Source organism: Diabrotica virgifera, chromosome 6 (assembly GCF_917563875.1).
Source record: "Diabrotica virgifera virgifera chromosome 6, PGI_DIABVI_V3a".
NCBI lineage: Eukaryota > Metazoa > Arthropoda > Insecta > Coleoptera > Chrysomelidae > Diabrotica > Diabrotica virgifera.
This window is the reverse complement of record NC_065448.1, coordinates 38,404,025-38,429,825: the sequence shown is the minus strand read 5'-3', so window position 1 is coordinate 38,429,825 and position 25,801 is coordinate 38,404,025. Positions and strand designations below refer to the sequence as shown.

General features: G+C 33.7%; 1 protein-coding gene across 2 annotated transcripts in view; it reads left to right on the top strand.

Moving 5' to 3' along the window:
• Window positions 1-25,513, top strand: part of LOC114326157 (zinc finger protein 239-like) — a 37,460-nt gene extending 11,947 nt beyond the window's left edge. The window contains exon 2 of one of the 2 annotated variants that reach the window (XM_050653992.1): window positions 23,330-25,513. In XM_050653992.1, the coding sequence (XP_050509949.1) occupies window positions 23,350-24,735 (1,386 nt within the window). In that variant the 5' untranslated portion in view covers window positions 23,330-23,349 and the 3' untranslated portion in view covers window positions 24,736-25,513. Of the gene's footprint in view, window positions 1-19,209; window positions 19,994-23,329 lie in introns of those variants that run through there. The other variant, XM_050653993.1, reaches the window with a different exon arrangement.
• Window positions 25,514-25,801: the final 288 nt, after the last annotated feature.

Genomic DNA, 25,801 nt, shown 5'->3' with positions numbered 1-25,801 from the left:
TGAAAAATTATTTGGGATTGAGTATTTTCACGGCCAACCTAATAAAATTTTACGTATTTTCTGTTGCAATTAATGTTTAGCTTGAATCACCAATAACTCACAAATTAAAGCAGTTAGGTATAGGGAATGCTTAAGAAATAAAAAAGTACCATAAAATATCAATTCATTACAATATAAAAATACAGGGTGTTCTATTTAAGAAAACTCAGAAAATACTCATTCCGAGTTTCGACCAACCCTGTATACTAAAATTAAAAATTTAGCTATACTAATGATTCTTAACAATAGTAGAGTATATTAAAAATCATTTGAACTTAAGTAGAGTTTTAGATGTCAAACTACTACAATTCTACAGGGTGTGAATAATGCTACGAAATTAATAAAAAACACGTAATTATCTTTTAAAATACCCTGTATAATATTACAAAACCTCATATTTTAAGAAAGAAGACATCGAAGAGAATCCAAAAATGTAAAAATATACAGGGTGTCCCATTTAAAAAAACGAAGTTATAAGCAACTTCCGGTATAACCGGAAGTTGCAAAGAGATGAAAATATTTTCATTTAATAGATCATCCTTCAAAACCCCTTCATTCCAATTTTCATGTTTCTGTTGCCTTTAGTTCTCGAGATATTTCTAATAGGCCAGTTATCTGCCTCACCCTATATACATTTTGTATACTGTATACTATATACTACACACATCGGCATACGTTTCACTTTCTGTTTTGACTTAATTTGATTGAAAATGAATCGCACCGCATGGGAAAAGTTATAGCGGACAGACTATTCTCAACCAATAGTGAAAAGTTAAATGAGTCCACGTAAAACTGGTAAATATGAATATAATTTGCAGTTAGCAGAACACTGACACCAATTTTGTAAGAAACATTTTTGATACTTTACCAGATAATATATGGTTAACTACGCTATTCAAAAAAAGTGGCATTGCAGCTCGACTTAAATCAGAACCATTAATGCTAACAACAATGTGATACATGAAAGCGAAAAGCTGAGGAAAAGTTATAAAATATGGATTAAGCAAATTGTAGCTGGAGCATCACATGAGCTAATGGTTTATTGCATATAAGGAGACAGTCTGTTACCAACGCACTGTACTTAGCTGAGAATATTTTTTAACAAAAAATCAAAATATTAAATTATTCTTCATTATTTATTTTTTAGTTGTTATATCCACTTGAAAAAGCATAAGATAAATGTGTTTGTTGGTTTTACTCACTCTCAATTTACTTCTTTCTTTTCCAATCTCCTCGTTCTTTCAACATCATGTTACCTATGCACTTTTTTGAGGCTTGCGTACCATTTCCTGTGATGGAACTTGATCAGGATGATTTTCGTCCTCTAAATAAGCTGGTTCGTCTAAAATTAATAGATTTATGTAAAATATTGTTATGTGAATGTATGAGCTAGCCACTTTACACGATGCAAGTAATTGCGCAATTTCTTGCAGCAATTGAAATTGCATCGTGTCACACGAGAATTGCACAGAAAAGGTGCAATTACTTGCAGCAACTACTTGCTGCAAGAAGTTGCAGCTAAATAGAACATGTTCATGCAATTCTTTCTGCAATTGTTATATATAACACATATTATAATTTTCTCAATAATCTAACATTTTTAATCTAATATCTGATAACTCTACTCAAAAAATCACATTTAATTTATAAAAACAACATAACCTAAAATTTATGGTTAGGTCAACGTTTCTGTCTATTTCATATCAGCTTCTGTAATTACTTGTACCCTGTAATCATTTTATTGCAGAAATCTAGTTGCAAGTTGCAACTGATTGCAGAAGTTTTTGCTGCAAGAACTTGTGCTATAAATTTCGCAATTATTTGCAATGTGTAAAGTGGCTCAAATGTAGGAACAAAATTTGTTTAACTTATTTTCAAAACACTTACCTGTAATCATTGACAGTAATAAAAGACTCCAAGTACTGGATCCTCCGAGTCTTTAGTTTTGAATAAGTGAGATCGTAAAATCGTCCCGGTTGATTGATGTTTATCCACAGTTCTCTAGTGTAGAGAATCTCTACACTACCTCTACGAGCCAATAGGTTTTTATCAGTAATTTTGCGATTGAAAATCGCACTCACACAGTTTGGGCTTCCACAATGACATGCAACAAGCATGTTAATAAGTCCAAAAATATAATATGAAAACTATTTAAAAAGGCAGTATAACAATCACTCTATATTTATCAATCAAGGACATAACCAAACCGTCCCCAAACCACAGCCCACAGCTGCGCTACAGCTGCCATATTGGATAATTTTTGACATGTCATTTGAACATCCAATCAGAACAAAGTTATAATGCGCGTATGCGCCTGGCCGATGCGTATGAGCCTGGTTTTAACATTAAAAATTCACCCTCAACGCGCGTAAAGAAGTATAACTTCAAAAAAGTTAAAAAAGCTAAGTCGGAAGAATGGGAGAGATTTGGAGAAAAGATGGAGCAAGATAGTAGGACAAACCAAAAATTGTTCTATAAAGGTCTGAAAAAAATGAGAGGTAAATCAGGTAGTACTGTCGTGCAAATAAAAAATAAAAATGGTAAAATACTTACCCAACCACAAGATATAGTTAACAGATGGAGTGAATATTTCAAAGAGTTACTGGAAGCAGATGAAACAGATGATGAAGAAGAACAAGAAGAAGAGATCATATATAGGACGGCGAGAAACGAGAGTAATGAAATAACATTGGAAGAATTAACCGAAGCCATCGCAAAAATGAAAAATGGTAAAGCGGCAGGAATAGATAATATCAAGGCAGAATGGTTGAAATACATGGGAGAATCTGCATTACACTACTTACTCAAATTACTGATAGCGATTTGGAAACAGAAACGCATTCCAAAAGATTGGGCAACAGCAGTAATGGCTCCTTTATTTAAGAAGGGAGATAAAAAGGAATGTTCAAATTATCGAGGTATTTCCATGCTAAGTGTCCCGGCTAAGGTTTATGAACGAATACTGGAGATGAGACTGAGAAAGAAAGTGGAACATCAACTACACGATGCACAAAGTGGTTTCCGACCGAGGCACAGTGTCCAAGATCATATCTTTACTATAAGACAAATAACAGAAAAATTTCTTAATTTTGACAAAGATATATACATGTGTTTCATAGACATGGAAAAAGCCTTTGACAAGGTACCCAGACAGCACATTTGGAAAGCACTTGAACAGTTCGATGTTGGAGTAGAACTAATTGATGCAGTAAAATCTATGTACTGGAAGAGTTGGAACATTGTCCGAGCATTAAACTGTGAATCAAACACATTCGCTACTACACAAGGAGTAAGGCAAGATGGAGTTTTGAGCCCACTGCTATTCATTATATATATGAATGAAGTAATAGAAAAATGCAGTAGAGAGTCCCGAAAATTAGATTTAGGTTACCATCGATTAAAAAGTATAACGATAAGTGAATGTGTATTTGCAGATGACATTGCATTAATAGCAAGTTCAGAGAAATCTTTGCAAAACAACCTTAAATTTATGGACGAGAGAACTTGCAGACAAAGGAATGAAAATAAATTTAGCAAAGACCAAAACTCTACTTATATCCAAGACACCCAGAGAAATCCATATAAACCTAGACGGAAATTTAGTAGAACAAGTGGAGGATTTTGAATATTTAGGAACTATAATAGATGGAAAAGGAAAAATGCAAAAAGAGCTGAACAACAGAATTGCTAAAACATCACGACTATATCACTCCCTGAATTCAGGTTTCATTAGCAAAAGAGAAATTAGCAAGAAGACAAAAGTGTCAGTATATAAGACAATATACCTCCCTACTTTGTTATATGGAAGTGAAACATGGACACTAACTGAACGGGAGAAGAGCAAGATACAATCTTCTGAAATGAAGTATTTAAGAAGAGTAGAAGGAGTTACGCTAATGGACAAAGTAAAAAATGAAACGATAAGAAACAACCTAGATGTTGAGAGTGCCAACAAAGCAATAGAAAGATCGCAACTAAGATGGTTCGGTCATTTAAATAGGTTAGATCCACATAGACAAGTCAAGGTAGTTTGGGAAGCAAAGGGAATTGGTACAAGGAGAAGAGGAAGACCGTGTCAACAATGGAACGATGCTGTGGGAAAATCATTACAAAGCAGAAACCTCACATGGGAGGAAGCCAAGAGAAGGACATCCAACAGAAAACTTTGGAGAGAGATGATTAGGAAGTAAAAGCAGATTTCTCGACACCTCACGGTAAAAGAGAACCGGATTATATATAATATACTAATATCGTTAATGAACAAGTTAAAGAGCAAGGGACCATAATGAGATTCTTGTTGGACACCAGAACAACAATGTAATTCTTTAGAAACATAATTATTGTTGATACGAATTTGTTGTGTACGTCCCATGAAAAAGCTTTTAATCCAATTAACAATGGGTTCACCAAAGCCAGATGCATGAAGTTTATGAACCAATAGGTTATGATTAACCCTGTCAAATGCCTTTGAGAAATCAGTATAAATGCTGTCGACCTGAATCTTATTCTCAAATGCACCCAACAAGTATTGTTGGTAGTTGTTACAGTTGACTTTCTGTTAGGAAAACCATGTTGCTCATCAATAATTATGTTTCGGCAAGCCCAGGTAAGATTTATCGATACCAATTTATCTAGAAGTTTTGGGATTGCTGATTGAATGTTATACATCTATAATTATTTACACACTCACGATTGCCAGATTTATAGATAGGTGTAAGAAAACTATTTTTCCACCTACCTCTACCGAAAGTATACCTTTCCGGACCTGATTGTAGGGAGCAAAGTTGTACTTTTCCTCCCTAGGGAGGAAAATATTTTTCCTCCCTAGGGAGGAAAAGTAAAAGTGACGTCATGGTATTTCATTCATGAAATATAACTTATTGACGCCCTGTATAATATCTATTTTCTATTACGAAGTATCTATACATTTTAAAGTTTATTTATAAAACATCCTGTATTTTGCAGAATGGTAAAAAACAGTAAATTGTTATTTTCATTTAACAATGTTTACATTATTAATTTGACTTATATTTGACAGTTGACAGTTATATTGTACCTATTTGTTGTTTTAGTTCTAATAGATTTTGTTGGTTAGTTACATAAATAAATTAAGTAAAAATGAAAAAATGACTTGTTATTTGAGGAAGGTGGAAAACCCATATGTATAACATGGGAGTAAAGTGCCTTTTCCTCCCTTGAATGTTTACTGCCCTCCGCTACGCGTCGGGCAGTAAACTTCATTCTCGGGAGGAAAAGTTACACTTTCCTCCCTTGTTATACAAATAGCTATTTCCAATAATGTGGAAATATAGATGATGACAATGATAAATTGAAAATTTGTTGTAAAGGTTTACAAAGGAAAAACATACCTAGTTCTTTTAGTTAGAGTTTGGATATCTACACTACTCTATTCAGTTAGGCAAATTATACTCACTATCATTTATATGTACCCGAAAAAAAAATTGGCAAATGGATTGACTATTTCCTCACCACACTGAGCTATTACATTCCCACCTTCATTAGACATTACATTAGGATAAGCGTTAGACCCACGTGTAGCATTAACATGTCTCCAAAAAGAGCGGGGATTGCTTGAAAGATTTGCTTGAATATTCTCTAAATAGTTTTTATAACATACTGCTTGTAATGATTTACATCTTTCCCATAACACTGAAAATTCCTCATATGAGTTGCCTGACGCTTTAAAATTTCGGTGAGCTATTTTTTTCTGTATGACAAACAAGTTCAATCAATTCTCGTGAAAACCAAAGTGGAAAGTTCAATCATTTAAACCGATTGACAGGAACAAACATACTGATGGCGTCATATAAAATATGGTAAAAATTTTCTATGCAGCAATTAATATTTGATACATCTAATAACTCGTTCCAAGGAATTGATGCTAAATGTTCATTTAATACCTGATAATTATATTTTTTAAAATCATGATAAAGGACATCATATTTAAGAAACAAATTTAAATTAGCTGCAGGTAACAATATAGTATAAGCTGAATGATGTTAAGAAGTATTCAATCGAATATCAGTAGAAATCCACACAACTGCATCCCTCTGCGTACAGAAAACTAGATCTAAAAAGTTATTATTAAGGTTAGGCAAAGTATTTACTTGTGACATATTAAGAAAATTGTAGCAAGTACAAATAATATTTGCTGGATAGTGTTGCGGACACTCAACTGTTACACCATCATTAAGATTATACCAGGATGCCTCAGGTAGGTTGTAGTCATCACAAATACAGAACTCACAGTCACTGAATCTATCCCCTAAGTCCAACATGCATGTGGAATGCTCCTCATATAATGACCCAGATGACCGTGGAGGAAAGTATACAGCACCAATGATTAACTTTTTAGTAGCACACATTACCTGTGCAAATACATGTTCCACAGAGGAATCGATAGGCTTAACCATCGTTGAATGAAGGCGCTTATGAATAGCAATAAGGACACCACCACCACGAGTCTTCGAACTAGTTGGAGTGTCTCTGTCCTGCCTATACACATTAAAGTCACTCAATCCCAATTCAGCATCTAAGATTTTAGAAGTAAGCCATGTTTCAATGATAATAATAATATCATAACTAGAAAGAACCACAGCATGTCTGACATTTTGAAGTTTGGTGCACATACCCCCAGCATTCTGAAAATATCTCAATGATCGTTTTTTTTTAATTATTGAATTTCTTGACGATTCTGGGCACCCCATTAAAGTATTTGATCCTCAAGTCCTCTTCACTCTGTGTTTTCCTGTTTTCCAATTCCTGATAAACTGCCTTCACTTTCTCACGTTGCAATAGGATAAGATCAGCTCCAATTCGCAGATTTGAACCCATTACGGCTCTGCGCTATTTTAAACAAGAGATAACAAGGGCTGAATCATTGAATGCGACTTTAAGAGGTCTTGTTTTATCCGCTAGTCGACCAAGACGAAAGGCTTTAAAGGTGCTGTTGGTTACACCAATTTTATTGAGAACTCCGCGTACCTCATTTCTGTCATGTTCAGCACGGATTTTGGAACCACTTGAATGGTTTTCAGGTACATTATAATATACAGGGTGTAACAAAAATACAGGTCATAAATTTAATCGCATATTCTGGTACAAAAAATACTTCGATTGAACCTAACTTACCTTAGTACAAATGTGCACGGAAAAAAAGTTACAGCCCTATGAAGTTACAAATTGAAAATCGATTTTTTCCAATATATCGAAAACTATTAGATATTTTTTATTGAAAATGGACATGTGGTATTCTTATGACAGTAGTATTTTAAGAAAAAATTATAATGAAATTTGGACACCCCATAAAAATTTTATGGGGGTTTGGTTCCTTTAAACCCCCCAAACTTTTGTGTACGTTCCAATTTAATTATTATTGTAGAGCCATTAGTTAAAAACAAGTTTTTAAAAACTTTTTTGTCTCTTAGTACTTTTTTCAAAAGTCAGTTTTTATCGAGATATTTGAATATTTGTCAAATCCACCACATATTTGTATATGGTAAAGTACGGTTATGGAGACTTGGTATTAATAATATGAAAATTTATTTATGATTTACATTTTTAAGTATATTTTGAACCATATTAAAAAAGAAGCCAAATCTCGATAAAAGATGCTTTATCAAAAAAATACAAAGAGGCAAAAAAGTTTTAAAAACACTGTGTTTAACTAATGGTACCGCAGTAATAGTTTAATTGGAACGTACACAAACATTTGGGGGGTTTAAGCCGCAACTCGATAAAAACTGCCTTATCGAAAAAATACTAAGAGGCGAAAAAGTTTTAAAAATATTGAATTTAACTAATGGCACCACAATAATAATTTATTTGGAACGGACACAAAAGTTTGGGGGGTTTAAGGGAACAAAACCCCCATAAAATTTTTATGGGGTGCACAAATTTCACTATAATTTGTCTTTAAGATGTTCTTTCCATAAGAATGCTACATGTCCATTTTCAACAAAAAACCTCTAATAGTTTTCGATATATTCAAAAAAATCGATTTTCATTTTGTAACTTCAAAGGGCTGTAACTTCTTTTGTGTGCATATTTGTACTAAGGTAAGTTAGGTTCATTCGAACTATTTTTGGTCCCAGAATATGTGGTTTAACTTATGACCTGTATTTTTGTTACACCCTGTATAATAATATTTTTGGCTCTCCGGCTCCTGTCTTCTGTCGCCTCAAAAACTGCATCGGTATTTAGTGTTGGGGAAGATTTTAACTCCTGAATCTCCTTTTTAAGACTAACCACCTCTTGTTGAAGTTCCATGGGGGCTGATTTAAATGCATTACGACACTCAACACAAAGATAGGCAATGCAGAATGTAGGCAACTTAAGTTACAGCGTTTTCAGGCTTTTCCTTACATTACATGAAATTCAATTTATCGATAACATACTTTCCATCTCATCCAGTAAAGTAAGGAATCGAGTATCATGATCATCATCACTGGCTCGACAATCCTTTCTTGCTGCCTTAATTATTTTTGTTTTGATTTCTTCCCAATTTTCTTTGATGCCTAGACTGCCTGTATTTGTTGGTGTTTGTGTTATTTATGTCTCTTAATTTTTTATATGCATATTGTTTTCACTCATTTTGAAAAAAATGTGAATACATTAAATTATCCCCGTCCGTCTGTACCACGGACTCTGTACCCATTACAACTCCTCCGTCATTATACCAAATATAATGACAAATGAAGTGTCAAATGAAAGCTTATAACCCAAGGATGGTATTAAAGGTGAGAAATTTGACCCCGGACTTCCGGATTTAACCCTCCGTTAGGCGCGTGGTCTACAATCGTAGACCACTCTCCTTTAAGTGGTCGCCAATTGCATAAAACTGCACATACGCCTCCATCCCGCTTAGTAGCTGTCACTAATACTTCCAACTTACTCTTCAGTTTGCTAAACGCCGCCGATCTGTTTGCATTATTTTTTTACCATTATTCAAAGAGCACTGGTCTACAACCGTAGACCACGCGACTAAGCGCGTTCCAGTTTTTAGTTGTATATATAAAGATAATATGTAGCCTGCTGTGTATATAAAGCTAATAACATAAATGAAAATGTTTCAAGAAGTGACTTCATTGAAAACTTAGCATGGGAACTAATCAAACAGCAAATTGAATATGGATCAACTATGCCTTCCCTGCTAAGAGAACTTAGACGACGAGCTCGCGTACTGCTCGGAGTTCAAGAAGTCGTACCCTCTTCCCTTAATATTCCAACAAATTACGTGGGACGATGTTTTATTTGTGCATGAATTTGCAATATGTCAACAAGAAGGGCATGCCAAAGATGTGACACATTTGCATTCAAGGATCATTTCAGGGATATTTGCACTGAATGTTTGACGGACTAGAATTGTGCCACTTTGACCATTTAATAGTTTTGTTCTTTTATTATTTTTTAGTTATATTCTTTATTATTTATCCCTATTGGTCATTCTCTAAGTTCAAAGATAAAAAATATTTGTGTTGTTTACTAAATTGAGCTTATTTTTGTGACCATTTTCATTTATTTGCGAATAAAGACCCAAAAAATCATGACCTCGTTTTTAATTTTACCACTGTCAAAATGAGAAAAGCCAAGGAACAAAACATATCTAATATCAAAGTGCGAACATAAATAAACATGTTATTAACCACTAATTTGTTAATTTTGTCAAAACCCGGTATTATACGACAAAAAACTATTGGTCTACAATCCTAGACCGCGCGCCTAAGCTTGTCAGCAATAACGACGCGCCTAACGTAGGGTTAAGTGTTACAATCGGAATTACTGATTAAAGTCACCGAAATAGTACAAGCAATATATTATTCGACCCACCTTAGCAAGACAAAAACAAATTCGGTTTCATGCTTGCCTGTCTGTGAATATAATTCCATGTCCGTGAATGACAAATCAGGTGTCAAATGAGAGCTTATAACCAAAAGTTGGTTTTAAAGGTGAGAAATTTGTCCTTGGACTTCTGGTTCTAGAGTTGCAATAGGAAGTATTGTTTTAAAGTCGCCGAAATAGTAGAAGCGATATATTATTCAACGCGTCTTAGCAAGATGAGGACAAATGTAAACTTCTAGTTTTAATATCACTTCTGGTTTAAAATTTTTTTACCATAAGTCTACTAATATGACTATATATTAAAAAAATTAATGTGAAATCACATTTTAAACAATAAACATTTTATTGAATCATTATATTTATATACATTTTTACAATTATAAATTCAACTTACAAATTATTTATATACATTTTTACAATCATCAATTCCCATCACAGGTAGGCACCCACTCCCTTCTCTAAGAGTCCATGCTCTTACCTAAGGACAAAAGAACAGAGAAAAGTTTGGCAGAAATGACTCAATCATTTTGATAACGTATATCAATTGACGCTAAGTTATAAGAAGAGTTCATATCAACTTTCTGTTCTACTTCCAGTCACGTTGGGTGAAAACTTAGGACTTACAAAGTCCATTTGCTTATTGTTTCATTTTTTGTATGTTTAGTTACTGTTACACTAAGAGCCTTTATAGGTGAAATTTGTTAATCATTTAAGGCACAATAAGGCCCGGCGCAAATTGAACCTAAGCCAGACACAACCTGCGTCGGCTGACTGCGTAGACCGTTCTGCGAATCCTACTATCAGTTCGTGCGTTCGCAGGTCTCGCCTGGGAAGGTTTGTCGTCAGCGTACAGTTTTCTTATGCTTGGGACGGGTGACTCACCGCCAGATGTTAATTTTTACGTGTTTTTGTTTGCGAGATGGAAGTATCTGAAATGAATACGGATGGTATTTACAAGTATTTTCCAGCTAAAAGACCACTTTGCAATTAAATGCTGATAACTTTATTACCAGCGGACCAGATAAGCGGCGATATATTTTACACTATCTTTATGAATAACATTTTATTGCTCTGTTGTATCAATCAGCACTACTCAACAAGTTTTCGTTTATTCGTTTTAATATTTTATTGCAATAGTAGGGAATATAATATATCTGATTAAAACAGTGAATTTATTACATGTTAATTATTTTTAATTTCTTGTGACGTATCTAATGTAGGTTTAGCCAATAAATCAAAGTTGTGCGTTTACAAGAGCATATTATTTGAAAAATAAGGAGTAACATGTGTCATAATTATAATCTCCTTTATACAGGTAAAAACATGGTTTAGGATGTATTTCTTAAATCCACACAATCATTGGAAAATGAATCATGGTATTTAAAAATATCTGTTAATGACACTGTTATCGACAAAGTCGATCAATTTCAAACTTGTCATCATATTAGACTTTTGTTTATCGTTAAAAATTAAATGATGGTTGTGAATTGTATTTTTTGTGTTATTTAATATTTTAGCAAAATACATAATCAGCAAAAATCTTATTTAAAACATGCGAACCGTTTTTGCAATCACAATCAATGCAGTGTTTAACTTATGCTTGTTATTATAAAGGTATGTAGAAATAAAATACTCAGTGTAAGATATCTTTTTATGCACCTGCTTATGATCAAATTCGATGTTTTCGAAAGTCATACCGCTACGACTACTAGGGACGTGTAAGATATTTTTAAAACGTTACTAGTTACAGGTACGGAACTAACGATTTTAAGTTGCTTACTCAATTCAGTAAATACAAGGATCAGATACATCAGTATTTGTACTCAGTACCATTGAGAACCGGTATAAAAAGTATCCGTTACACGTCCGCACTGATTTTGCCCGTCTCTATTCGTTACGGCGACAGCCAACGGTCGGGTTGGCTTGTGTTCAATATGCGGTGTGCTAGAAAAATAACTGCACAGGTCACCCGTCCCGCCGGCGCAGGTTGTGACTCGCTTAGGTTCAATTTGCGCCGCGCCTAAGAGTCGTATAACTTAAATAGTAGAACCTAAAAGAAAACGTATGAACACTGTGCCGTCATTTTTTAGTGGCACATACGTTGACAGTGGCGCATCAAACTTTCCACTTGTGGGAGGGATAAATAAATTAAAAGGCACCCTCTCTCTCTCTACCAGAATTTAATATTATTGATTTTTTAAAGTTCTATGTGATTAACAAAGAAGACAGCAAAATTTTAACCCACCACCCCCTTCCCCTTCTCCACCATCAAAAACTTTATTTTTCGTTTTTTTGGGTGGGATGCAATCATTATTAAAATTTCAAAAAATTCACACGCGTAGTTGAGGCCTTTACAAAACATATATTTTTTATGGACCCGAAGGTTGAGTTTACATAACCTCAAAAAAATTTAAAATGTTTTTTTTAAATAATCCTTTTTAGGATGACTGCAGGTATAATTTTTTTAATCTCATGTATTTTATCAAACAATATATATTTCTAATTTTTTTCAGATTTTTTCGTAAGGTTCGCCAACTTCAAAAATTCAACAAACTGTTTTTAGGGTTTTTTTGGGGGTTTGGCCGTGTTTTTCCCATTTTTAAATGTTCTAAGGGACTCAGTTACTTCAATTTTCATATAACCTGTAAAAAAGATTGTTTTGAAGTCTATAAGTGTAGTTGCATCTAAGTATTATAAGTTAGTTTTATGAGAAACTGCAAACGGCAGTTCCATTGAAGAATATGTATTGCACGGTTGAGGTATGAGAATGTGATGACGTGTTTCCATTTATAGTTAATTTTACTTACACTATATAGACCAGTAAGGATCTGTTTTTAGGTGGATGGAGATGTGGCATTCAGATTTTTGCGGATAAAGTTAGGTGATAACTTCGTTAATAATAATTGATTTATGCTCCTTTTCAAATATGCCCGGAACATTAATAAAAAAAATAAAATATGTATTTAAAAATTTCAAAAAATTTCGTTTTTTTTTTCTACTTTTTTTGCCTATAACTTAAAAACTATTCATTTTAGAACAAAGTCCTACAATAAAACAAAGATAATTAAATTTTCTATCAGATGCGATTGGTTAAAAATGTCTTAATTTATCACCCTTGCTTCAAAATAGCAATAAATATAAAATAAGGGGCAAAACAAGCCTGTCCTTATTCAATAATTTTCCATCACTTAGGTTACACTTGGAACCTTCCTAATTCGCTTAGAAAATTTTTGTAATGTGCTAAAACCGTACAACAAATTTCATTAAAATTGACCTACTAGATTTTGCATAATAATTTTGCAATCTAAACTTTTTTAAAAAATTAAAATTTTTTAAAATCTTGCACAACAAAAACTAGAACATACAAAGATTTGTCTATTTTTTTACATATAAAGAAGTACTCCACCTATCTAATGCATTTTACAGAATTGAAATCGGATTATTTAAGCAGCCTCAGCAATGTTTTAAAGTTATAAACAATTTTTTGACTTATAAACAAATTAGTGCTGTGGCCAGGAGGGGGTGCTACTGGCTCCTTTATTTAGATGGACTTACCCAAGTTTTTTATGTATTTTGACCCGTAGAACACGAATTTTTTGGGTAACAGTTGATCCGGATGTCGATAAGATTGTTATAAACAAAGAACTTGAGGAATTACATAATATTGATTTTTCGCAAAATAAAACATTTTTTTGTATTTCTTGGGTAATTCTAAGCAAAAAATGTTCTTATAAGTTTTTTTCCATTTTTGCAGTTGATGGAAAAATACAGGAGTAAAGAAACAAACGCTCATATGGTATTCATTGATCTTGAGAAAGCATATGATAGAGTTCCTCGAGAGATTCTGTGGTGGGCACTCAATAAGAAAGGAGTCCCTGGTGAATATGTAAAGATTGTGAGGGATATGTATGAGGGAGTAACGACTAGTGTTAGGACAGGTGTGGGAGAGACTGATAAATTTCATGTGAAAGTAGGATTGCACCAAGGCTCTGTGCTTAGTCCGTATTTATTCTCATTAGTTTTGGACCAGATAACAGCGAAACTACAGGGTAACATTCCATGGTGCTTAATGTATGCTGATGATGTCGTGTTAGTAGGAAATAGTGAAAGATACTTAGAACAAAAACTGGAACAGTGGAGACAAGCTCTGGAGGAAAAAGGTTTAAAACTTAGTAGGACAAAAACAGAGTATTTGGAATGTTCATTTAAAGATGGAGCTACTACAAATAAAATGGTATCTTTGGATGGTGAAATGATTGTGAAAAGCAATAGTTTTAAGTACCTAGGATCGGTATTACAGAGTAATGGAGAAATAGATGGAGATGCATGCAGTAGAATTAGGGCTGGATGGATGAAGTGGAAAGAAGCGAGTGGTGTGTTGTGTGACAGAAAAATTCCAATGAAGCTGAAGGGAAAATTCTATAAAACAGCCATAAGACCGGCTATGATGTACGGAACTGAATGTTGGGCAGTGAAAAAGAAAGAGGAACAACGAATGCATGTGGCGGAAATGAGAATGCTTAGATGGATGAGTGGAGTGACAAAGAAGGATAAAATTAGAAATGAGTATATTAGGGGAAGTCTAGGTGTGGCACCAATTGATGCCAAAATGAGAGAGCATAGGTTAAGATGGTTCGGTCATGTTCAACGTCGAGACGTTAATCACCCAATACGAAGAATAGCTGAAGTGCAGATTCCTGGAAGGAGTAGGAGAGGAAGACCAAAGAAGACCTGGGGGGAGGCGATAAGGCAGGACATGTTGGTAAAGGGGATTAACATTGATATGACCCAAGACAGAATTGTGTGGAGAAATGCAATTAGGGAAGCCGACCCCGCATAGGGATAAGGCAAAGAGAATGATGATGATAAGTTTTTTCGTAGGATGCATAGTTTTCGAGATAAACGCGGTGGAACTTTAAAAAAATCGAGAAATTGCAATTTTTGAACGCGAATAACGTTTGATTAAAAAATAAAATAGCAATTCTGCATTTGAAAGTTAGAGTCAAATTATACAGGTTTTAATTATTTGCATTGCTAAAAATTAATTTTTTTATTATTAAACAAAGCTATTTATAAGCCAAAAAATTGTTTATAAATTTAAAACATTGCTGGGGCCCCTTAAATAATCCGATTTTAATTCTGTAAAGTGTATTAGATAGGTAGAGCACCTCTTTATATGTAAAAAAATTAGCCAACTTCTAAATGGTCTACTTTTTGTTCAGAAAGATTTTAAAAAATTTGAACTTTTTTAAAAACATTTAGATTGCAAATTTATTATGCAAAATTTATTAGGTCGATTTTAATGAAATTTGGTACACGATTTAAGTATGTTACAAAGAATTTCCTAAGCGAATTACTAAGGTTCTAAGTGCCACCAAAGTGGTTAAAAATATTGAATAGCAACAGACTTATTTTGCCCCCTTATTTTGTATTTATTGCTATATTGCAGAAAAGGTAATACCTTAAGACATTTTTTACCAGTCGTATATCATACAAAATTCAATTATCTTTATTTTATTTCTCTACGACTTTGTTCCAAAACGAATCGTTTTAAAGTTATAAGCAAAGAAAGCAGAAAAAAATCGATGTTTTTCGAAATTTTTAAATATTTTAATTTTTTTATTAATGTTCCGGGCATATTTGAGAAGGAGCATAAGTCAATTATTATTACTGAAGGTGTCACCTAACTTTATCTGCAAAAATCCGAATGCCACCTCTCACATCCAAAAATAGACGTTTTTTCGCAGATCCTTTCTGGTCTAATAAGTTTTCGAGTTCTTCCTTATTTATATTTATACTTTTTGTTACTAAAACTTTTGTGACAATTTCTATAACTAGTTCGAATATTGAATTTATCATGCTCAAGTCTGAAGGAGATGCAACTGGTTTATTATTAATATTTCCCTTACTGTCTAATATTCCTCCCTTTTGTAATTGAGATCTAGGGGAAGATTTAATTTCATTATGCAAAATTAATGTTTGATATGGACTATTTGGTCTCTGTCTTTTATGTGTTCGAAAATTTGTACTATTTGAATTATTATTGTAAAAGATATTATTTGTTGACAGTTGGTTATTTGAATTTGATGGGTGCTGGGTAGGTGTATAATTATTGGGATTTAAGGGAGGAAAAGTTTTTAGGGAGGAAAGGTTTGTAGTTTGTTCCGCAATTATGGATGATACTTTTGCATAGGAGTTTCTGGGGAATTGTTTGTTGGCATCTTGATAACTGATATTATTGGAAGACATAGAGTCTTTGATAAGTTTTTGACACTGAAATTCTTGACACGCGCTTAAATTTGTAGTAAAATGGTCCCCCAAACAATTAAAACGTTTTGGAGTGAGATCGATATTTTTACATTATTGTGAGTTGTGGGGCTCTTGACATTTATCACCCCTAGCCTTGCTCTTACATTGATCACCTGTATGTCCGTATCAGAGGCAATTAAAGCATATAAACACCTTTTGTTTCTATGGTTCGACTTCCTTTAGTACCTTGTTAATTGTTACATATTTTGGTAACACTTGTGACTTAAAACTAACTACAGTCGGAAAAATGAAAGAATATCCATGAACGATCACATCAATCACAGATTTTGTATTTGCTGTTTGTTTTCCATAAATGTCAAACGAGAGAGATAGATTATTAATAATCTGAATAATATGCGATTGATGTGATCGTTCATGGGTATTCTTTCATTTTTCCGACTGTATATTTACATGTTTTTGTTGGAATGTATTGGGCACCGTTTTCGTCTACTTGTCTCCTATTTAATCTTTTGACTTAAAGTATTTCAAATTTGCAGTGAATCGTACATTTTAATTTTGTTTTTGATATAATCTACCAAACATTCTGTGGAAATATGATTTATTATATTTGATTTATATATTATTATGATTTGAATTTTATACGTATTTTATTTCTCCATATGGCATCAATGCTTACAATTTTTTATGACTTGTTATGATAATGTCACCTATCCTTAACGCGTTTAATCTGTCTTTAAATCGGGTGAATTATTTTCCCTAAGTCGTTTTGTTGATAAAGAAATGCCTCCCTTTTTGTTACTACTTCTTTGTTAATGGTATTAATTGAATTGTGTACATTAGTACCCTTTCAGACCAAGACACCGGTGTCCGCCACCGGCAGCAAAGCATTGTTTTAAATGAACGACTACAGACGAGCCACTTCCGAGTGTCTGGCTGATTTTAGTGGCTCGCCAATGCTTTGCTGCAATTGAACACCGGTGGCGGACACCGGTGTCAGACACCAGTGTCTTAGTCTGAAAAGGTACTTAGAGTCATTATCAATAATGGGTTTATTAGAAACAAGTTTTGTGGTACTTATCAGTGTAACTGGAACGAGATTTTGGAATCCTATCAGCTCCTCCCTGGAAGATGTTGCAAGTTCCGCATTGGATGTATCCATTTGGTTTTCTAAATCACTTTTATCAGGGGCTTTGTACTCGCTAACTGCACTCATAAGTTTTTAATGTTTATATTCCGGTTTCGCTTTTTTATTTGGTGTAATTAATGTAATTTTAAAGTTCAAAAAATATGTATTTATATACCTAGGTCAGTGGTTCCCAAGCTTTTATGTCCGGCGACCCACCTTTTGATGTTTTTTCTTATTCGCGACCCATCCCTCATCTCCATCGGTTGTAAGCCCGACACATTTGGACCGGTTAGTTCCATTTTCGCCAATAAAACTATGCAAGAAATCCAAAATGTCTTGGCCAGTTGTAGTAGTGTTTAGTGTGTGGCAAACTAACATTTCTTCTTCAACTGACCCATTGAAATTAAACCTTACTAAGCACAACAATTTAATTTTGTCAGCAATATCTTTACTTTCGTCTAATTGTAAAAAATAAAAATCAGTTTCTTTCATAATAAATATTAAACTCTCCTTTATGTCCATAGCCTCGGTTCTGTGTTTGACTGTAGTGTTGGATAGGGGTATTTTACATATCTGTTGACCTGTTTTTTCGTCAAACACAAGTGACGAAATTATTTCTGCTCGGGCATAATAAGGTTCTTGCCTGATATGTGCGGAGCGCTATATTTTGCTATTAGCAAAGACAGCTGGTAAGAGGCTTTGGTAATTTTGACCGAGTCGAAGTCATTTCTTTGACAAAACATCAAAGGCTTATTTAAGGTTTCTGGATGTTTAGTTGAAATGTGGTTAAAATTAGGTTTTGAAGGCTTCATACTTTCGTTAGCCAAGGTTTCGAAACAAAGAAGTACATTGGGGTATAGGTTCTTCTTCCGTACCTATGAACGTGAATCCATATTGAAGGTATTCAGGACAATATTTTCGTAACATTTTCTTCAATTTAGTAACATTTGAAAATACTTGAGGCAGTTCAGCGTCATTGCTAGTAGTTGGACGATTAAGCTCAACTTCGCCAGTAGATTGCAGTTATATCTTAACAAAAGAACCACTTTTCAGCCAGTTTTCCATCGTTAAATAGTTGATAGTTAAATGCCACTGTCGTATGTTATTGCTCGGACAAATACCACAGTCAGACTGAACTGAAACTGCTGAAAGTGAAAACAGGAACCGAGTGTTTGGGTACGAGTAAAAGAGCGAGTGGGAGAAAACCGATCGGAATGGCGCCTGGGAAAAAACCGGTTCTGGTCGCTACTCAGCTACTATAAGAGCCACGCCGCGACCCATCGGTTGGGAAACGATGACCTAGATAATAAACACCGGTTGTACAAATAAGCTTCTTTCTAGCGTCGTTTAAACACAACGATAAGTCACAGCAACTAGTTGTGATGACAAGTTGAAACACTGTTTAGACGCTGCGATTCAATGCGATACCACCTTCAACCCAACTCCAACTTTGATAAGTTGTGCGATGCACCGTTTACACACAATGACAAGTTGCAACAACTCGATTGACCTTGATAAGTTGTTTGATTTATGACCCTTTAAGGGTCGTTTAAACACAGCGATAAATCAAACAACTTATCAAGGTCAATCGAGTTGTTGCAACTTGTCATTGTGTGTAAACGGTGCATCGCACAACTTATCAAAGTTGGAGTTGGGTTGAAGGTGGTATCGCATTGAATCGCAGCGTCTAAACAGTGTTTCAACTTGTCATCACAACTAGTTGCTGTGACTTATCGTTGTGTTTAAACGACGCTTTACGCACGTCTTACTACTACGACGAATGAAGGCTAACTGTTGTTCTGCATTGTCTTGCATTTCAATAACCTTTAATTTGAATATTACATTTCCTTGTTTTTACATTAATTTTCTCTTGCACTAAAATGTTTATATATTATAGTAAGTTTGATTTTCAGATTGTCTCCAACAGAACAAGACGGAAGTTGTGGAGACACTAACTGAACATTCATCACAGGAAGAAAATTATATGAATCAACATGCGGAAGGAAAAACATCAAATAAAAATATGAAAGTGGGGACTAGAAAAAAACCTTACAAGTGTGAAATTTGTTTTAAACAGTTTATTACAGCAGGCAATTTAAATAGACATTTGAGAGTACATACTGGAGAAAAATCTCACAAGTGTGAACTCTGTTTTAAGCAGTTTAGTCAATCAGGTGATTTGAAACGACATTTGAGAGTGCATACTGGAGAAAAACCTTACAAGTGCGACATTTGTTTAAAGCAATTTATTCATTCAGGTCATTTGAAAACACATTTGAGAGTGCACACAGGAGAAAAGCCTTACAAGTGTGAAATTTGCTTAAAGCAGTTTAGTCGAGCAAATAATTTGAAAAAACATTTGAGAGTGCACACTGGAGAAAAACCTTATAAGTGTGAAATTTGTTTTAAACAATTTATTCAAGCAGGTGATTTGAAAAAACATTTGAGAGTGCACACTGGAGAAAAACCTTATAAGTGTGAAATTTGTTTTAAACAATTTAGTGAAGCGGGTACTTTAAAAGTACATTGGAGAGTGCACACTGGAGAAAAGCCTCACAAGTGTGAAATTTGTTTTAAGCGCTTAATTACAGCAAGTGGTTTGAAAGTACATTTGAGAGTGCATAAATAAATAAATATAAATAAATAAAATTTATTACACTTAAATAAGATCAGGTGGGGAAAGTGTGTGTGTGTGTGTGTGTGTATATTCGGGGTAGGTGTGTAAAGTCAAAATATATTTTAATATGGTTATACAGTGGGTGATCAAATTATTAGAGTCACCTAGTAAAATTAAGTGTGTTGGAGAAAGGGTATATAATTGAGCTGTGTAATATATTAATGCGTTTGTTTCCATTTGACTGTCTTGTGATACTTTATGAAAGTGCAATAAATAGTCTGACAATAGTGGCAACACGCGTGTGTGGCAACGTGTGACTCAGATGCCATTGTTTGTCAGTGCTGCCCAGCCTAGCTTGCACCTCGTGTGCCTATTATTTTGTATTCTTGGTGTTGAGAGTTATAATAAACTTTGAGAGTTTCCATTGCTCTTTAGTGATATTCTGACAGTCCTATACTATTTTTTGTGAATTTAGTAAACATTGCACTTTCGATACACTAGTGGTACCAGAACATCATGGGAAAAGCCAACGACATCTCACCAAGGAAAATAGCAGAAATAAAAACTTTATTATTGAACACTAATCACTCCAACAGAAACATAGTATCCATTTCTAAAGTTTCAAAGGCAACGTGGACCGTATGAAGAAAAAACTTACATACCATTATTAAACAAAAGTAAAATGTTCTGAGGTGGCTCTAATAATACCGTACGTAAATCGTTCAGCTGGACATAGGGAACATACATTGTATATATTTAGATACATAAATACATACATTGTATTATATTGAGATAATTGTGGCAACTAAGCTCTCTCGATGACAACATGGTTGTTAGCATTAAGGGGCATTAACCTCAAAATTGACAACACATTTCGACTGACACAAATAAACGTCAAAATAAGACAATGTAGTAGCTAAATATTTTTGGCCTAAGGGAATGGGAAAACTGTTTAGTTTTGAAATTAGTTTTTAAATAAATATTTTAAAAATTAAAGTAAAATTATTGACTCATTAATCATAAACTTTGTTTTTGATTTATTTGTGGACAACCTTGCTTCAATACTCATTCATTCTATATGTTTTACCAGCTCTATTACACCAAAAACTCGTACTCGAATAGAAGCTTCAAATAACACAGGTCAGCGCAGTTGCCACAATTCTTTCAATGTATATTCCCATGTCCAGCTGAACGGTTTACGTACTGTATGATCATCTACTGTATAATTGTGTCGCCATTCATGATTGGTTAAAGAAAAATACAAATACATACTTACAAGGTCAACTGAAACGAAGATTCGCTTTGCTTTTATTTAACTAGGAAAGTGTTGTTCTGTCTGAACCTAATAGACCTGGATCCCGCGTACCAAAAAAAATTGAGTAATAGCAAGCTGAAAATTTGTTGATAGCATAACGGTGTCTAGTCGGACAAACTTTTATGTACTTGAACACTGGAACAGGGGAAGTTTTATTTGTGGAACAGGTTAAAAATTTAGAACGTCAGACTACGAAAAAGTTCCATGTATTGTGTCGTTGTTTATCACCAATTGGGCATTTTAATGAGTGGAACACGAAGAATATGTCAAATGACAGGGATTATATTGGTGATAAATAGCAGTCTGATTTTTGCATGAGAGTTTAATGAAACGGTAACAAATCATTTGGAAGTTCTGTCCGACAAAATACATGGGGCGTTTTCGCAACTTTTTTTTGCACTTTTAAAACTTTTTTTGCACTTTTAAAATACACTCTTACCCAGATTCCAGTTCTATTGATTCATGGCTAAAAAATAAATCGTAGACACACTTCCCAAATTTGAGGGCGGAAGTGTGTACTACGGACATAGTTAAAAAAATTAAAACAAGGTTATATTATATTAAAACATTGCCGTGGAAAGTTATAAAATGAAGCAGTTGTAGGTAATACATACTAAAATATTCCTTTTCACTTGTGTCTTTTGGGACGATTTAGGGAGAGGACCTTTTAAAAATCTTCATTTTGAGGACTATACTGATGTAATTGGAGAAAATACTGGAGAAATACTTCACAAGTGTAAAATTTGTTTTAAACAATTTAGTGAAGCAGGTACTTTAAAAGTACATTTGAGAGCGCACGTTTTTTGTAATTTTTCTCGTAAAGTTGGTCGTTTTCGAGTTTAAATTCAAATTTAAACAGTATAAAACGTATTATTAATTAAGCTTATTAATCTTTTATTATTAATTGAGCTTATTAAACTTATTAAAAATACGAAAAATGTCGATTTTCAAGGCTCAAAAACATAACTTAAAAATCTAATTTGTGAAATTACGAAGTGCCTAAATTCAATTTCAAACCTTCTATCAGTTCCCCATAAGAATTTTTGGCGTGTTTTATTAAACATTGTTTTTTGATTTCTAATGAAGCGCTTATGAAAGGGCAGGCGATCGGGCTGCATTAATAACTAAAAGACTAGGTTTTAAAATGAAATAAGTCAAAATTTCTTATTGCTAACTGATAAAATAAGGTTTTAACTTGAATTTGGGTACTTCATAGTTTCAAAAATAATATTTTTTATTTGTGTTTTTGAGCATTGAAAATCGTCATTTGTCGTTTAAATTGTTTAATTCGAAATCAATCAACTTAGAGAAACATTACAAAATACCTTTTTTGCTCTCAATTATCCAAATAACCTAACATAATAATGCCTGCCGGGCCGAACAAATTGATATTTGTAATAAAAAAAAATTTTCGAAAAAAAATATATTTTTTTTGAGGTTATGTACACAACTTACGGATTCATAAAAAATAGAGATGTTTTGTAAAAGCCTCAATTATGCGTGTGCATTTTTTGAAAGTATAAAATTAATTGCATCCCACCTAAAAAAAATAACGAAAAATGTAGTTTTTGATAGTGGGTGAAGGGGACAGGGGGTGGTGTTTGTATGTTTCCTCTTAGGTTCTACTAAATATTTAAGTTATAGAGTCTTATGGCGCCGAAAATTATTAGCAAACTTCACCTATACCGACTCTTAGTCTACGTTGTTCTAGTGTTTTTTCTGTTTGTCCTTCCTGTTGCTCTTCATTGTCTTGCAGTTCAATAACCTTTAATTTGAATATTACATTTCTTTGTTTTTACATTAATTTTCTCTTGAATCCAAATGTTTTTATTATACTACCATCCTCAATTAAAACGCGGTATCTGCAAAAAAATTGAAAATCGAGTTTTTGCTATATATGGTTTCCTTGTGACCTTACTGATGCTTCGGCAATGTCTGAAACCCGTATAATTTTATTTACTACCAAAATATACAAATTGAAATATTCGTATGTGCATATAGAGTCCTGAGAAAAAACTTTGAGAGCCGATTTCTCGGTTTTAAGTTGGCTGCACATACCGCGTTTTATTTGAGGACGGCAGTATAGTCAGTTCGATTTTAGGTTGTCCTTAAGAGAACAAGATGGAAGTTGTGGAGACACTAACTGAACATTCATCACAGGAAGAAAATTACATGAATCCGCACGCGGAAGGAGAAACATCAAATAAAAATATGAAAGTTGGGAGTGGAAAAAAACCTTACAAGTGTGAAATTTGTTTTAAACAATTTAGTGAAGCAGGTAATTTAGAAGTACATTTGAGAGTGCATACTGGAGAAAAGCCTCACAAGTGTGAAATTTGTTTTAAGCAGTTTATTAGGGCAAAGGATTTGAAAGTACATTTGAGAGCGCACACTGGAGAAAAACCTCACAAGTGTGAAATTTGTTTGAAGCAGTTTAGTAAAGCAGGTACTTTAAAAAGACATTTGAAAGTGCACTCTGGAGAAAAACCTTGTCAATGTGAGATTTGTTTAAAACAGTTCGCTCGAAAGGCCCAATTAACTGGCCACATGAAAGGTCATACCGGAGAAAAACCTTATAAGTGTGAAATTTGTTTTAAACAATTTAGTCAAGCAGGTAGTTTAAAAATACATTTGAGAGTGCACACTGGAGAAAAACCTCACAAGTGTGAAATTTGTTTAAAGCAATTTATTCAAGCAGGTGACTTAAAAATACATTTGAGAGTGCACACTGGAGAAAAACCTCACAAGTGTGAAATTTGTTTTAAGCAATTTAGTAAAGTAGATAATTTAAAAATACATTTGACAGTGCACACTGGAGAAAAACCTCACAAGTGTAAAATTTGTTTTGATCAGTTTAGCCAAGCAGGTCATTTGAAAACACATTTGAGAGTGCACACTGGAGAAAAACCTTACAAGTGTGAAATTTGTTTTAAACAATTTAGTGAAGCAGGTACTTTAAAAATACATTTGAGAGTGCACACTGGAGAAAAACCTCACAAGTGTGAAATTTGTTTGAAGCAGTTTAGTAAAGCAGGTACTTTAAAAATACATTTGAGAGTGCACACTGGAGAAAAACCTCACAAGTGTGAAATTTGTTTTAAGCAATTTAGTAAAGTAGATAATTTAAAAGTACATTTGAGAGTGCACACTGGAGAAAAACCTCACAAGTGTAAAATTTGTTTTAAGCAGTTTAGCCAAGCAGGCCATATGAAAGAGCATTTGAGAGTGCACACTGGAGAAAAACTTCACAATTGTGAAATTTGTTTTAAGCAGTTTAGTAGGGCAAGTGATTTGAAAGTACATTTGAGAGCGCACGCTGGAGAAAAACCTCACAAGTGTGAAATTTGTTTTAAGCAGTTTATTAAGGCAAGTGATTTGAAAGTACATTTGAGAGCGCACACTGGAGAAAAACCTCACAAGTGTGAAATTTGTTTTAAGCAGTTTGGTCAAGCAGGTACTTTAAAAAGACATTTGAGAGTACATATTGGAGAAAAACGTCACAAGTGAAATTTGTTTTAAGCAATTCACTAAGTAGATACTTTAGAGGTACATTTTTGAGAGTGCACACTGGAGAAAATCCTTACAAGTGTGAAATTTGTCTTAAGCAGTTAATTACAGCAGGTCATTTAAAAACACATTTGAGAGTGCACTCTGGAGAAAAACCTTATCAGTGTGAGATTTGTTAAAACAGTTTGCTCAAAAAGCTCAATTAACTGGTCACATTAATGTTCACACCAGAGACAAACCTACACTTTAGTGGACCACGTAATTTGAAAACACATTTGCCAGTTTACACTATAGAAAAGCCAAACAAAAAATGATCTAAGTGATTAATTAGTTTTAGAGGATTTTTCTTCATTTATGCAAATTCATCCTCAAAGGTTTTATTTCAGTTTTCGTAGTTTAAGCAAGTAGACGATTTTCCTTAAAAAATTGAGTTTCAAAGTGCTTTAGAAAAATAGTACAAACCTGCGCATATTTGTATTCTGCCCTACTAAGCGAAAAGGGGGTATCTACATTTTATAAAAAAATGAGGTACTATTGTTTAGTCATTAAATACACCTTTATACATACTCCAAACCCACATAGAAACTGTGAAACTATATACCTCATAATGAATTGGACCATACAGTAATAGAAAAATATATAGAATCTTTGAACTCATTCATATATGAGACAATATATAAATGAGTATCTGAAAAATTAAAATTGCAGATACCCCCTTTTCGCTTAGTAGGGCAGTATTATAACAACAACAAAATGTTTATTATATATTTTAAAACTATTTTAGTATTTTTTGTCCACTTTGTATATACAGAATGAGTTTGATGTATTTATGGAACGCCTCAATTATCTCGGAAACGACTTGCACAATTTTTATAAATTTTAGTGAGTAAGGGTTTGCGGCCGATATTATGTGGTAGTTGCATTGTTGTCAGATCTTCCGTTTTTCTGGCAATTAACTGCCTTATTTCAAATGGGACACCCTGTAGGTATATTTTTGTGTTTTTAAGAAATACTGATTATTGTTCGTGTAATACTCCCTATAACCAAATACCGTAATTTCGGAGTT